Source organism: Anarhichas minor, unplaced genomic scaffold (genome assembly GCF_050575085.1).
Source record: "Anarhichas minor isolate MPS153535 unplaced genomic scaffold, ASM5057508v1 ptg000113l, whole genome shotgun sequence".
Lineage (NCBI taxonomy): Eukaryota > Metazoa > Chordata > Actinopteri > Perciformes > Anarhichadidae > Anarhichas > Anarhichas minor.
The window spans coordinates 7,891-22,617 of NW_027466559.1; the positions used below are offsets into that span (position 1 = coordinate 7,891).

At 40.6% G+C, this 14,727-nt stretch overlaps 1 protein-coding gene across 1 annotated transcript; it reads right to left on the bottom strand.

Moving 5' to 3' along the window:
* Positions 1–255: 255 nt before the first annotated feature.
* On the bottom strand, positions 256–618 carry prr15la (proline rich 15 like a). Its single transcript, XM_076082902.1, has one exon. The coding sequence runs from the start codon at positions 616–618 to the stop codon at positions 256–258; it is 363 nt and encodes a 120-aa protein (XP_075939017.1).
* Between the last annotated feature and the right edge of the window lie 14,109 nt (positions 619–14,727).

Sequence of the window (14,727 nt, forward strand, 5' to 3'; positions counted from 1 at the left end):
TCTCTATAGAAATATAAACTAGGCATATGTTTTTCAAGTCAGACGTTAAAGTCTAGATTTCACTTATTCTGATGAGTGTCTTATTGGTCATTTTGAAATTGGTGGCCTTCCAAGGAGATATTAAGGTTAAAAGTTTCCCCAAATTTAGCTCCATCAACTGACAACAAGGGAAGAGAGCTGTAAACATTAACGGCCCATTTGAAACTCTCCCTATGAATGCATCTTAATTCATTTTTAGAATACTCGCGTGTCCTGTCACTTCCCAGCCCGCTGGTTCTCATCTCTCGAAGGGTCACCCCCAGGAAACATCTCTGGGTTCTCTGCCAGCGTGGCTCGCACTTTCTTCTTCTCCTTAAACCTCCCAGAGTGAGACACCTTGACGTGGCGCCCCTTGCTGGCCGTCGTTTTATCCATGATCCTCTCCAGTCGGGCGTCCAGCTGGGGGTCGTGCGCCACGTGCTCCGGGTGGGCGGCAGCTCCCGCAGCTGTGACGGACCCATGCTGGCCCGTGGCGGCATTGGAAACAAACTCTGCGGGGATTTCATACAGGACCTTGGGCTGGGATTTTTTCCTCCTCAGGAAAGTCAGCTTCCACCAACTTGGAGACGGCTCTGCCATGATGGATGAATAGTGGGATGGATGGAGGGCTGAGGAGTGGGTTAAAACAGGTTTAAATACATAAGACATAGGCTGGGTATAGACAAATATATACTTCTCCTTCTTGTCTTTATGTGAGTTTGTGTTATTTATGTGTTTGTTATAATGTGTGTGTGTGTGTGTGTCAGAGAACCTTCCTGTCCACCCATGACACTGTTAATTTTTCAGTGTAATTCAATAGTCTCCATATGCTGTGGATGCACACATGCTCAGGTTACAGGGTGTGTGTTGGTGTGTGTGTCACATCAGAGAGTGTTTGTATGTTATAGAGAAAGAGAAACACATATGAGGCCAGGCTAATGGATATGTAGATTATGTATGTACGTAGGTGTGTGTGTGTGTGTGTATGTGTGTTTGTTTCAGATCACATTTCACAGAGCTGATCTCTCCTGCTGTTTCCAGGGGTCATTAATAGGCGGACGGCGGTCCGAGACCCAACAGTAGGAGAATGATGTGAGTCAGAGAAGTTATTTCACATGGCGTGAGATAAGTGGACAGCTTAACCAGAGTCTTTAACCATGAATGGACAGACTCTTGTTTGTTCAATCTTCCCACACACAGTTGAAACCAGTATATCTCATGTGAAGCACCACTAAGAGACAAAGTACTAATCCTTTGAGCAAACGTACCGACTCGTGTAGGTTTTGCTCAAAGGATTTGTGTATATACTGTATATAAACAATCTAAGATCCCAATATGATCAGAATCCTAACACATTAAATCACTTCCCAACAATGATGTAAACAGAGAGAATAGAGCTGAAACATAACCACACATAAATCCCTGCTTTGACATCACTTCACACCTGAATAAAATACTTTATTTTAAGATGCACATTTTTCAAAAGCTTGTATTATATATTTTTTAATCCAGCCCTTAATTCATTTGAAATGAGTGAAGAACATTTATTTATTATTAGAGTATTTATTATTCATAATTCATCCAGTAAAATTTGAAAACTGACAGTAAATATTGTTGAGATATTATTCAATTGAACTTCCTTTATTTCATTAGACAGTCAGTAGTTGACTACATACAGACGTTAATACAACTGTTGGCTACTTCAACATATATGGGACTAAATCAAAGCGCATGTAAAACATTACTGTGGTGTTCCGGACCTTTGCATGAGGACATTCTCTCTAACTGGACCTCGCTGAATTTTTATTTAATACCCCTGGCGTACTGTATGATTGAGACACCGTGGTCATCACTGTGCTGCTATAACAGCTTACACCTCTTCTGGTTTCGGGCTTTCCTCCAGATGTGCTGCAAAGGACACATGTGATCAGTGGCGGACTATGTGTTCTTCACTGGAAGGGTATCCTACAGGGAAATGCATCATTCTTCAGCTACCACAGGGGCATGTAACAGGGCATGTAGCATGTAACAGGGTAGTTTTGCCGTGGTTTATTCGAACATGTGGGCACCAAGGGGAGCGGTCACCCACAAGTGCATGTGATGTGCAATGGCAGCATTGTGCTTTGAGAGTAGTCTACTTGTTTGTCCCCGTGTTGAATAATTAAGCGACATATTAAAGTAACATGGATAATTATGTACAGACATTTAAGAGGCATCAATTTGGAACTGATTGAAAAACATGTCCTTTAAAGCAAACAGACAAAGTCTAGTTGCTTTAAATGAAGGACTCCTCCTGTGTCATGTCAAACTGGGGTTCCTTCAGAAGTCACCATGAGCTGAATTTATTACATTATGCAAAAGAATGACATATATAAAATTATTTATGATATATATGTCAGATATATGTATGTTTTGTGCTGATTATCAATTGTTAGCATGCTAACATGCTAAACTAAGATGTTTACTTTGTAACTGTGAGCATATTAGCATGACGTTAGCATTAATCTCAAAGCGCCACTGGGTCTAAATGCAGCATACAGAGCCACTAACTTTGGACAGAATCACACTATATCCTCCTTGATGCTTCATGCTAAAGTAAAATAATCTCCTCAGGTCTTCAGGTCTTAGAGATGCAGTGTGTAGGATTTTGTGCAAAAAATTGAAATCCACTCCTTATGTAGATAAAAATAGTTCATTCTAAAAACACAATTCTTATTTTCAGGTGATTATACACTGAAGGAAACATACTAAATAATATTATGTTCCATTTATGCCAATAGATCCCCCCCAAACGCTACACACTGGACCTTTAAGTCTTGCCAAGAAAGCAAACAAGTGCATTTAAGTGTCAACGTAACTTGGAACAAATGGGTTGAGACCAAGATAAGAAAAGTAACAACAGACCAAAACATACCTCTCAGTATGTCCATAGCGGTGTACACATACTATACAGTGTATAAGTCCCTTACATGGATGTTTCTTTAACCAAACAGTGAACATAAGTAACCAACAACAAGTATAACGGAGGAAAGCAATAAAAACGATCTACCAACTCTAAGATGTGACCTCTTTTAGAAATCAACCTGGTTAACTGTTCCATTATTCAGACTTTAAAAAAGATCAACTTCAGCTAACTGTCCCAGGTGGCATGCAAACTGGCTGCAGGTCAGCTCCTGATTGCCTCCTGGCCCCTTTTCTAGCAGCTGAGCAAACAGAAACTAACCCACATTGTTTTATTGTTTCTTTTCTTCTCTCCCTTTTTCTATTTCATGAAGACGTGATACGCTCAGCTTGCTGATTATTGTTTGGCTCCCTTTGTCCCTTTTGATGTAGATTCTATACAACTTTGAAGTGACCGAGAGTATCGACTTCCTAGCCGCTCTGTTTGACTGCCTGCCAGTGGGAGGGAGGTTGCATTTTGCTGCTTGTAGTGCAGAAAATGTATTAACAAATGTTACGCTTCAAGTCTATTTTTTCAACAATACACACCTAAACCAGGCGGCAACCTTCGGTTCTGTATAGTGAAGCCAATGGTGAGGTGCCTTAAACCTGCATTCTCTCTAGTGTCCATCAGGGGGCGACTCCTCTGGTTGTATAGAAGTCTATGAGAAAATGACTCTACTTCTCTCTTGATTTATTACCTCAGTAAACATTGTAAACATGAGTTTATGGTCTCAATCTCTAGTTCCAAGTATTCTTAAAATACAGCATGATGTTCATTTAGTACATTATGGTCCATTTAGAGTCAAACAGACCATAAAGCAGGGGATGCATTAGGGCGGGGCTACACGGTGATTGGCAGGTCACTACCTGTTTACGGCATCTCTACGTCACTCTTCCGCAGCCCAAATATGGTCACTTTGGTTCAATGGTTGCAAAAATCCACGATGGCTACGGCCGCAATCCAAGATGGCGACGGCCAAATTGCTGTACATTTACTGACATCTTCACTGCTAACCTTTCCCTCTGCTCCCATCGCCAGCAACTGTCTGCCCTGAGCACAGCCACAGTCTCTCTCGCTCAACCACACATTAGCTACACACACACGCTACCACTGCCTAATCGAGCCACAATCTATGCATCAGTGTTGATGAAAAAATAGTACTGCTGGACCGGTACAAATCAGTCAAAGAAAAACAGTTCAATCATACAGTCATAAATGAGCACAGAACATATCAGGCTGATGGGTCCAGTAGTATGCTGTATTAGCTGTGGAGAGACAGACAAATGCACATGGAGAGATAATGAAATACAAAAGATTAAATATTGTTTAAATGCAACAAAATGATATGGCGGATTATTAAAATAATCCAGTAGAAACTATTACAACTACAGAAAACGATTAAAAGTGTTTTCAAAGCAAACAATCACACATTTAAATTTGTAAACAGTCTGTGGTCACTGCGGGTACCATTGTCAGCCACCATGTTGTGGTTGGTAACACAGAGACAACACCCGTGTGTGTGTGTGCGTGTGCGTGTGTGTGAGAGAGAGAGAGCAAAAGAGAGAGAGAGAGAGAGATCAAACATGGGAGGGAGTGTTCAAAGGTTGCCATGTCAGGCAGGTAAATGACTACTGGACCAAACGTGTTATTTAAAACTCTTCATCCATCCATTGAATTAAAATGTAAAAGAGCCAAATGTGCCCATTCACATGTTAAACATTCAGTGTGTTGTACAACAGCATTTACACTGTAAACATGCGGAGTGAGGGTCAAAGCTGTTACTGTATTCCCACTAAACAGCAAACCCCGAAAGAAGAACAAAAGTACCACAATCATCAGCAGCAGTTAGAATTATTCAGCGGCTTAGAGGTGAACGTGTGCTCGTTTGTGTTCAGTGATGAAACATTGACCAGGTTCTCCTGTCCCTAATGCAAAGGTCAGAGTTCACAGTTAGCAACTTCTTATCCTACCAAAGCCTGATGTATCCCACCTTAACATTATTTACCACTGCATTTATAATACTGATCAAATTAAAGGATTTCCCTTTAGAGAAATGATAGGTGTCAAGACAGAACCTCTAAAGTCCTGTTCATGCTCCCTGGATGATAGTCCATGTCCATGTGTCCTTGGGCAAGACACTTAAACCCAAATTGCTCCCGTAGCTGTGCCTGCGGTGTATAAATGGGATGGAATGTTAGATATTCCTGATCTTGCATGGTAGTCGCTATCATCACTGTATGAATGGGTGTGAATGGAAGAATGAACATGTCGTGTTTCCAAAAGAAGTATTTTGTTTCTGGTGGAAACCTTGTAAATCCAAAAAAAATGGGGGTTTATAAAATAACTTAACACTGCGTCGTCTTTGCATCTGGTCAGATACTCGCATGTGTCATTATATTATTCATATTTTACAAAAAATCAAGATCAAATAGAGTTGCATGGTTTTTTAACCTTGATACGTGTTTGGTCCATCATTGATTATTATTATTGATGATTGACCGGCTTGAGTTCGGTCGACCAAGTGCTTTTTCAGATAAGGCCCATTGTGAACTGGATCACGATACTTGGTCATTTTGTGTGTCCCCATAGAGTTTTGGTAAATACTGCAATATAGATCCTCAACCCACGCTGAAGAACCAACATACTACATTATTGCCACTACTGAACCGACCATCATGGACCACTGCATCACAAAGCAATCTACCTGCTGGAGAGTTAGGACCACAGCAGAGTCAAATCTGATCGTTGGAGTTGTCTGGCAACCTCTTGAAAGTCCCAAATCACCAATATCAACTCAAATCAGGGATTGTACTATAAACTTGAGCACAACAGATGATTATGTAACTGTAAGGCAACCCCTCTTGTCCCAATTCATACATTGAATTTTCTTTTTTTCTTTTTTAAATTGCATGTTAGATTTGTGAAATTGAAAGCCACAGTTTGTTTTCCTCTTCCTGGGAGGCATGCTGAAATATGACTTGCTTAATAAAGTTTTTGAAGTTGTCCCAACTACGAAACTGTCGACTCATATGTGGTTCTGGTTGATCTACACAGTGGTGGGAGAGGTGCTCCAATCCTTTATTTCAGTAAAAGTACAAATACAACAATGTCAAAATACACATTTACAAGTAAATCCAACTTTAGTAAAAGTACAGCGGTACGAGCAGCAAAGTTTGCTCTGCAGAAAAATAGCACCTGTGACTAATTTATTATGTTTGAAACTTTTAGATTGCTAATACTAATATGAATTTTGATCTAATCTTTGCTTTTTATGTAATATTTGCCATCTTCACCTCTTTATTTTATTATTTAAATGAAACCAGCTTGCTTGTTAGGATTATCACATTTGTCAGTCAAAGGAAGATATCCTGTATCTAACGTTTCGAGTAAATCTCGAATCCAAATTGTGAGGATTTCATTGGAATTTACTTATTACGCCGTTTGAAATGCTACAGTGATCGGCGGTGGGAATTTCCAAATGGAAAAGGTTCTTCCGGTGGAAATTTGCCTCATAAATGTCATGGGAACATGCTCGTTAGACTTTGATATTATTTTAAAGGGGATGCACACTTCTGTATGAGATATTTGGAAACATGACCACTTGACACGTACATTTATTCAGTGGTAATTTTGCGTGACATCCTGATCTGAGAAGAAACTAGTTCAGCTGTCGGATAAAAGTAGCAGAATAGACATATATAAAGTAGCATAACATGGTAACGCTGTACTTGTATTTAAGAACAGTACATCGTTATTTTCCACCTCTGGCTTTGCAATGTCATAGACTCACCTGTTTGAAATGTCTCTTTCCACCTGTGGTGGACTTCAGCAGGGTTCAGGATCAATGTCCAGACTCTTCACTCCAAAACTTGTTCAACTTCTGAATTCAGCCTTCAAACCCCCCAAAAAACGCTTCGTGAAACCGCATTCAACTTCGACCGTCCTGCTGATCTCTGTTATACTTCTGTGCTTGTATGTAAAAGCAGCTCTTGGAGAGGTCTGTGCTTCTATGGGTTAATGATAAACTGTCTCGCCTTTTTAATCCCCGTGTCTTCCATAATCCATTCTTCACCCAGAACTACATTATACTAGGAATGATAAACTGCTTGGTGTTGTCATCCTGCTGCAGGGTTTAGAAGTTACACTTCAAGTGAGAGCTACAATGCCTTGTTGTCGGCAGTCCACACCACAGCATGATCCCCGGCCCTCTGGACCGGTTTGTCATTTATTCTAGTGCTCTCTAGTTTCCCGTCCACGTTCACGCCTGTCTGTCCTCTCCTAGGTGCTGAGTTACAGGTGCAGTGGTTGGCCCCTCCCTCTGACACAAAAAGACACGCAAACACAAACCTTACTATACTTGTGAGGGCTTTGGCTCAACTCACAATATTGACTACAATATAACCAACCAACACATGACTCCAAACAAGGATTTGGTCTTATCTAAGCCTTCGGTCATGTCAACGCATTAACTAGATTATCTTAATAGATGGTGTATAAGAAGTGGACCTAGTCGTCCCATTGGTGTGTGTAGCCGACAGAAGCACCACCGTATGACAAATCCTTGGACTGATGCCGACAACATGTCTGCTGCAAGAAATACAGACACAATGCAGAAAAGGTCATGCCACAGACACACACTGTTTAATTATGTTAATATGCTTTAGTGGAGTACAATGCACGTTAGTGCCATGCATGGGGATATTGCTATGGTAGAAAGATGTATGACTGTCCATGGCTTAAGTGTGCATTGATACTTGAAAATATGCATTATAATTTGTATCATATTACTATATTCATTATATAATTAAATGAGTTTATATTTATATTTGGCCTATATATATTTATTTTGGAATATTTATTTTTTTAAATAATAGCAGCGACTTTACTTCATGAAGTTTTTTCTATGTAAAAAAAAATGCAATTAATTAAACTGCTCGGGCCATGTTGCTGTAGCTCAGCTAGCTACATCTCTCTGAGGGCTTGCTTCAGTGTAGTGAAGCTTCATGTGATGCAGCTGGTAGCTCAGCTAGCTACACTTCTCTGCTTGCTTCAGTGTAGTGAAGCTTCATATGATGCAGCTGGTAGCTTAGCTAGCTACACTTCTCTGCTTGCTTCAGTGTAGTGAGGCTTCATGTAATGCAGCTGGTAGCTCAGCTAGCTACACTTTCCACGTAGCTTTGCAAACACTGGCCACAAAAGTCACACGCTGTACCAGATGCAAAGCAGCATGTTTGCACTAACAAAAGGCAAAACGTTCTGAAAGACAGCTTTGTTTTCTTGCTGACTGTCAATAAAGTTAGTCAATACAGATGTTTACTTATGAAGTGTTGTTTTTTAAAAGTATCTGGTTGCTACGGTGACTGGGGTGGTTTGCACAACAAGTTGTCACAGCGGCAATTATTTTATCCTTTGTACTGACGGTCGCACAGCAAAAGAACGTAAAATGTCATAGAAGCCCAACTTCTGATTCCAAGAAGTGTGTCTCCCTAGATTATATTTTTTTATTTTAGTGGCTATTTATCTTCATATGTGTCTTTATGTATCAAACAATTCAAATGCTTTTAGGCACAACACATGTTTTTGGTTTCACATTGATCACCTGTTGGTAAATGGATGATGGTGCTGCTGAACAACCTGCCCTCTGTACAGTATGTATTCATATATCTGACTGTTTCAGGAAGTAGGACAGAAGCTAATAAGCAACCAGGTTATAATCTTCAGCACGCTCACAAAAACTACATACACACACACACACACACACACACACACAGCTTGTACTTCTATCTTTGTGAGGACAAACTTTGAAATGTAGCACTCCCAAGCCCATTACCCTAACTGTAACCATTACAACTAAATGCCTAACCTTAAACCTAACCTTCACCCTAACCTAAATCTATTCTCACACAGGCCTTTGAGGGCCAGTCCCAAAGTGAGGACTGGCCAAAATGTCCTCACTTTTCCAAAAAGTCCTCCCTCTGAAGGTCTAAAACTCACAATGGTCCTCACAAAGATAGCTGTACAAGTGTACACACACATGATTGAAATCCTGATTTTTAGGGGTGCCTTGAAACACACATTAGAGAGTTCGACATGCACGTCGTCCCTTAACCAAAACTGAACTGTGCCCTCTCTCATCTGTTGGGGCTATTCGTGACAGTGAACTCTGCAAGTTTGTAATGATTAGTGGCTTAGCATATGTTCAACCACAGAGAGCAGGCTCAGATACAAGAAATCACCTGATGTCGTAAACAATGGGAGGTTTTGGATCCAGTGTTTTGTGGAGCAAGACCTACATTTCAAACTAAAAGTAAGAATATCACGGCCTCTGTTACTTCAATTTAGACCATTCTTTGATTAATTTGTCCCATGCGAGTCAGCTAATATCATGGAAGTCTAGTGCTAAATCACTGCAGTGCCTTTTTAAACTGGTATTTCATTAGGTGCTCACACTAAACGTCCACAGGACGTGAAGCTGGTGACAGAAAAAGGCGGCTGTTTTTTTGTCAGCACTGCGTCATGCAAATCGGGAACAATGGCGCTGCTGTGATCCTAATCCACCTCGTCCCTGTCTCTTTATCTTAGATCCCTGTGGCGGCCATTAAACTGTATTTTTATGAGAGGGAATAAGCTGCTCTTTGCTCCCTTGTCTTTGATTTCCTGTATTAAAATGAGGCTGGATTCACAGATGGACACAAGATATAAAGGGACACGCAATCGCAGAGAATGTATCGCCCTCAGTGTTAACAGTTGGAGCGTTTCATTATTAGGAGCAGTGGAAGTAAAGCTACTATTCTAAGTTGTGAAAGATTGACATCACCGGAGGGGTACCAGTGTGTCAGTTACAGTTTGGTGACCTCGATCTGAGCTGCAAATTACAACACCACAATATACAAATTTATATTCAAATCAACCTTCTCTGAAAATGATGACACATGAAAACATGTTTAACGTGATTTACAAAGAAAAGACAGCTTCAATGCACTGATGATGAGCAAGAAAGACAAAAAGAGGAAAGAGACAAGTTCGCCCCTCATGTGACCAGCTGAGGTCACTAAAGCGCTGGGTGCACATGCCTCAGTCAAGCATCGCCATCTTGTGGTGAATTTGGTGAAGTGCAACTCAACCACCTGCTGGACTGATTTGAGCTTTAAAAAGCCTACGAATATTATGGAGTGGTCAGAGCATGCATGCATGTTTCTATATCACAATGGATCACATGACTACTTGTATGTTAAAGGTGTCACTCGTATTGATGAAACCATATAGAATGATCACAATCTTTTAATAAATTAATAGGGTTTAAAAAGTAACCCTCAGCTCTATGAAGCTTTAAGGTCTGGAAGGTTTAAGGTGTCTTTCAGCACATTGTTTTGCTTTTTCCACTCACAGTAGACAATCAAAGTTAGCAGCCAGCTGGTGTACGTAGTGGAGCATTTATCAGCTAAAGAGACAGATATTTCTTTTTCACCAACACAGAGCTATAGGGAGAGGGAATTGGACTTACATTCATCAGGTGGCCTTCAAACAACCCAAGGAGTGCAATTAGGGGCAGAGTGTGCGCAGGTAGGTAGGGAGGCAAGTAGACAGCCATCCAATCATTTCACTCAAGCCGAATGATATGATTGAACGGAATTATTACAGTCCTTCCCACAGGGCTTTACAGGATGTCGCATCTGTGGATTTGACATCCTCCATCCTTGGACCCTCACATTGGAAAAGGAAGAACTGGGGGGAAAAGGGAAGAAACGGTGACAATATGTCAATGTAGTGTTTCCACTGCCCCCATGTGGCCAAAAAAGAAGCTATCACTGGTTTGAATTACATTTAAAACTGAAGCAGATGCCTTATATTTTGTATCCATGTAAGTCGTAGTGGATGTGAGACGGGTTCAGTGTATGACTCGTGGTCTCCCCTCGGTCTCTTCCTCTCGTATTATACTCAACCGCCCCTCCACTCTCGCTTCCCTCCCCTCGTTACAGAAGGTGGCGACTTCAGGGAGCCAGTGATGAGGGCTATCCATCAACATACACACAAACAGGCAGACACAGATATACTGTATAGGTTAACACATGAAATGTACTGTATGCACACACCTCTTCCTCTGACTTCATTCTGTCTGATGTTTATACATCGACAGATTTTAAATAAACAGTATACAGCCGACATTGTTACAGTCAAGTCAAATGAATGAGTAATTAGTTGCCTTACCTTTACAACATAATGCAAATTGAACAAATTCTGATATTAGCTGTGGAGGTTTACACTTTTTTTTTAATTCCCAATATTTTCTTGTAAAAATGTTATATCAGAATTATTTCTGTCAATTATTTACAATATTTTAGGAGATGTAACATTATTTCACAAAAAATGTAATTATTATTATTTGACAGGCTATGACGGTGATATTTCACAATATAATATAATATAGAATTGTATTGTTAAATGAATGCAAGGTGTGGCTATTACAGCCACGATTACCAGCTAGCTATTGTGAATTATAAATATTGTGAGCAGGAGTTTCCTTACATCCGGCCACGGGGAATTTCAAGCTGCCTCATCCCGACTGAATTAGTTATGTTAAGTGTTGAATTGTAAAATATTGTCAACTAAATATCTAATATTTAACTGCATCAACAAAATGGCGTTAGTTGTAGGTACTGTTGTCATATGTATATTTCGTAAATCACCAAAGTTCTACCAGAATGCTCGAACAAGCTTATAGTATTTACAAGGAAATGGAGAGAAAAGATGAACAGAGACACGACACCGACCATGCGCTTTCCGTATTTGCCTCCAACAGACGACTTCTCATGGCTGTTTTCATTTTGTTCTGAGGGCTGAACCCGCGCTGTGCTGCCAAACTGGAGACTGGACTCTCTGAATATGGGATGTCCCGATCCTGGAAGCACTCGCTTCACCGGGAGGAAATCCCACATCATGCACCAAGCGGCGCACCTTCTGGTGACTTGGAAAGCTAAGTCATATAACCTTGCATCTGCATGAGCTCATTGAAGGCCTTGATCACTTCAGGGGAAGCCCTCCAAGTCTCCCATGCAATATCTTTTCCTCTCACATCCCGTTGGAACAATAGGAGGGTGACCCGGTAGTTGCAACTTCATTCACTTCAATTCAATTTATTTTTGTATTGCTCAAAATCACAAATTTGCCTCAGAGGGCTTTACAATCTGTACACATACGACATCCTCTGTCCCGGAACCCTGACATCAGAACAGGAACTCCCCACAAAAACCTAACGGGGAGAAAAGAGGAAGAGACCTGTGGGACAGTAACAGAGGAGGGATCCCTCTCCCAGGATGGACAGAAGTGCAATAGATGGCATGTGTACAGAATGAACATCATAACAGAGTTACAACACATTCAATGCATATGACAAAACCACGGCAGGAGGCAAGACCAGGTCCAGGTATAACCAGGATCCACAGAAACCTGTGAGGCAAGAAAGCACAGAGACTCTGGTGAAGAAGCAAAGTCAGGAATGTGCGTTAATAGTATCGGTAATAGAATTAATAATGTTAATAATAAAAAATGGTAGTAGCAGTAGGTGTCAGCAGGGCCATGGCGGGAGGAAGGACCAGGATCCAGATAAAACCAGGATCCATGGAAACCTGCGATTCCATGAACCTTCATGAACCCCAATGTGTCTGAAGCTGGTGCCTGTACCAAGAGCAATCCACATTTCCTCTGGCTCAACCTTCATAAATATGAACACGGCCAGTGGTTGGAATCTTCCATCTCCTCATTCCCTTCAGCTACGAAAACCAGGCAACACCACCAAGAGTTACAGAAGGGCTTAATAACTAAGCATTAAATACAGAGATACTGCTGTGGAACTTTATATTCACAATCACCATAAATCAACCAAACACCGAAATATAAGTTTGTAATTTCACTGTATAAAAGTACAGATTGTATTTAATGAACAACAAAACCAAAGTATATTTTGTAAGTTGAATTTAAAGTTACGTTAGCTCAGAGGAGGGAATCGACACACCATGCAACCAGAGTTAGCAGCTTAGGACGCCGCACGTTCCTGTCCACAGCGAATCCAAAGGACGATGCCTCATAAGGTCCCCAAAAAACAGTGAATACATCCAAAGGACAATGCCAAAAAACACAATGTCCAGTGATACGTTGTCCTTTTTAGACGTATCCTCTCTTGATCCTCCAAGACTCTCGGCCAAGGTTAGCTCAAACTGCTAACCTAGCTACTACTAGCAAGCTAAAAGTTCACGCTAGTTATAATCTGCTAAACTGGCACGCTATAAATTGGCACCAGTTCCTTGAATAAGGCACTTTGTAAAAAAAGCTTTTTACAGTCAGGCACTGGAACTGAGAGACACCCCTCGGGTTGTCTGCTCCTGTGCTCACAGTCAACTACGTTTTACTAAAAGTCACTATTGGCTGAAAACTTCACAAGCAAATTACCACAAATAAGTTAAACCCTGTTTTACAAACGTCTTAAACAACATCAAAGAAAATGAAACCCTTCAGAAAACAAAGTGATGCATATTACAATTTTCTTTTTGTTGCTTTTCTTTGAAAGGAAAAGTTAGTTTTAGTGAAATAATAGCACTGCACAATGCAAACACAAATCAATGGTCTTCTTAAACAGTGCCACATACGTCACCCTTCCTGGCTCACAAACACGTGGATATTAATGGATTACGCGGGTTATTTACAAATTATATTACTTTCCATAGGTATAGCTACGAACAGCGTATGAGAACAGCCTGCACACTTACACTTTAAGAATTGTAACTTTTGTCAGATTTTGTTCTAGCAAAAGTACAATTATATAATTTAGTACCAGTAAAAATGGCAGTCAAAGTTAAAAGTTGCTCAGTATGCAGCGTTTGTGTTTGTCAGATTCTTCTACAGTCTCTGAAACCCCTCTATCCAACAGATCATTTGTAACTTTCCTGAACAGACAATGTGACAAGTTCACCCCTGTTATGCGGCATACAGAGCTATCAAAGTAGACAGGATTTGAACTTCTCTCTCAAGCTTTTATTTTTTAACTCTTCGTTTGTACAACTAAGTGCAACACCATGAACGAATGCCGTGAAGAAGAGACTGCAGTAAAGAACGCACACTGATCCCCATTAAGGACGGGTATCTTTGGATTTTATCGATGCTAGTACTCTTATCGATACTCTTATCTGTTCTTTTTGATTATTTTGTGAGAAAAAAAGACAATTAATTGATTTATTATTCTTGTATGTCAAGTCTTTTTATTCTTTCTTGAGCAGCAATACAAGAAGTTCCAAAATCTTTCAAACACATTTTCAGCTAAACAATTAGCTTAGCAATTAGCTCACCACTCCTTTCTTTTGTTACATCTGTCCTGATGTCTTTCTCCATATAATGTCTATCCCTCACAATATCTCTCTCTCTCTCTCTCTCTTCCCTGCCTCCTTCATATTTCTCCATTAAGCAGGATTTTTAACCACCTCTTGTATCTTCTAATAACGAAAGTTCTGCTTCATTTACCACGACCGGCTATCAGTCACTGTCACACAGCTACAGCCCTCACACACACACACACACACATGCATGCAGACACACACACAAAGACCATACATGCCTAGATAGATACACAAACAAAAGGGTACCACACAGGTACCCACAATGCTTAGCTAGAAATCCACATCCTTCATGACACACACACACACTCAAACCACACTGCGGCGTGCAAGAATCTATTTGTCACTGTGTGTCAGAGGAGAGAAGGGGTGGAGGGATGC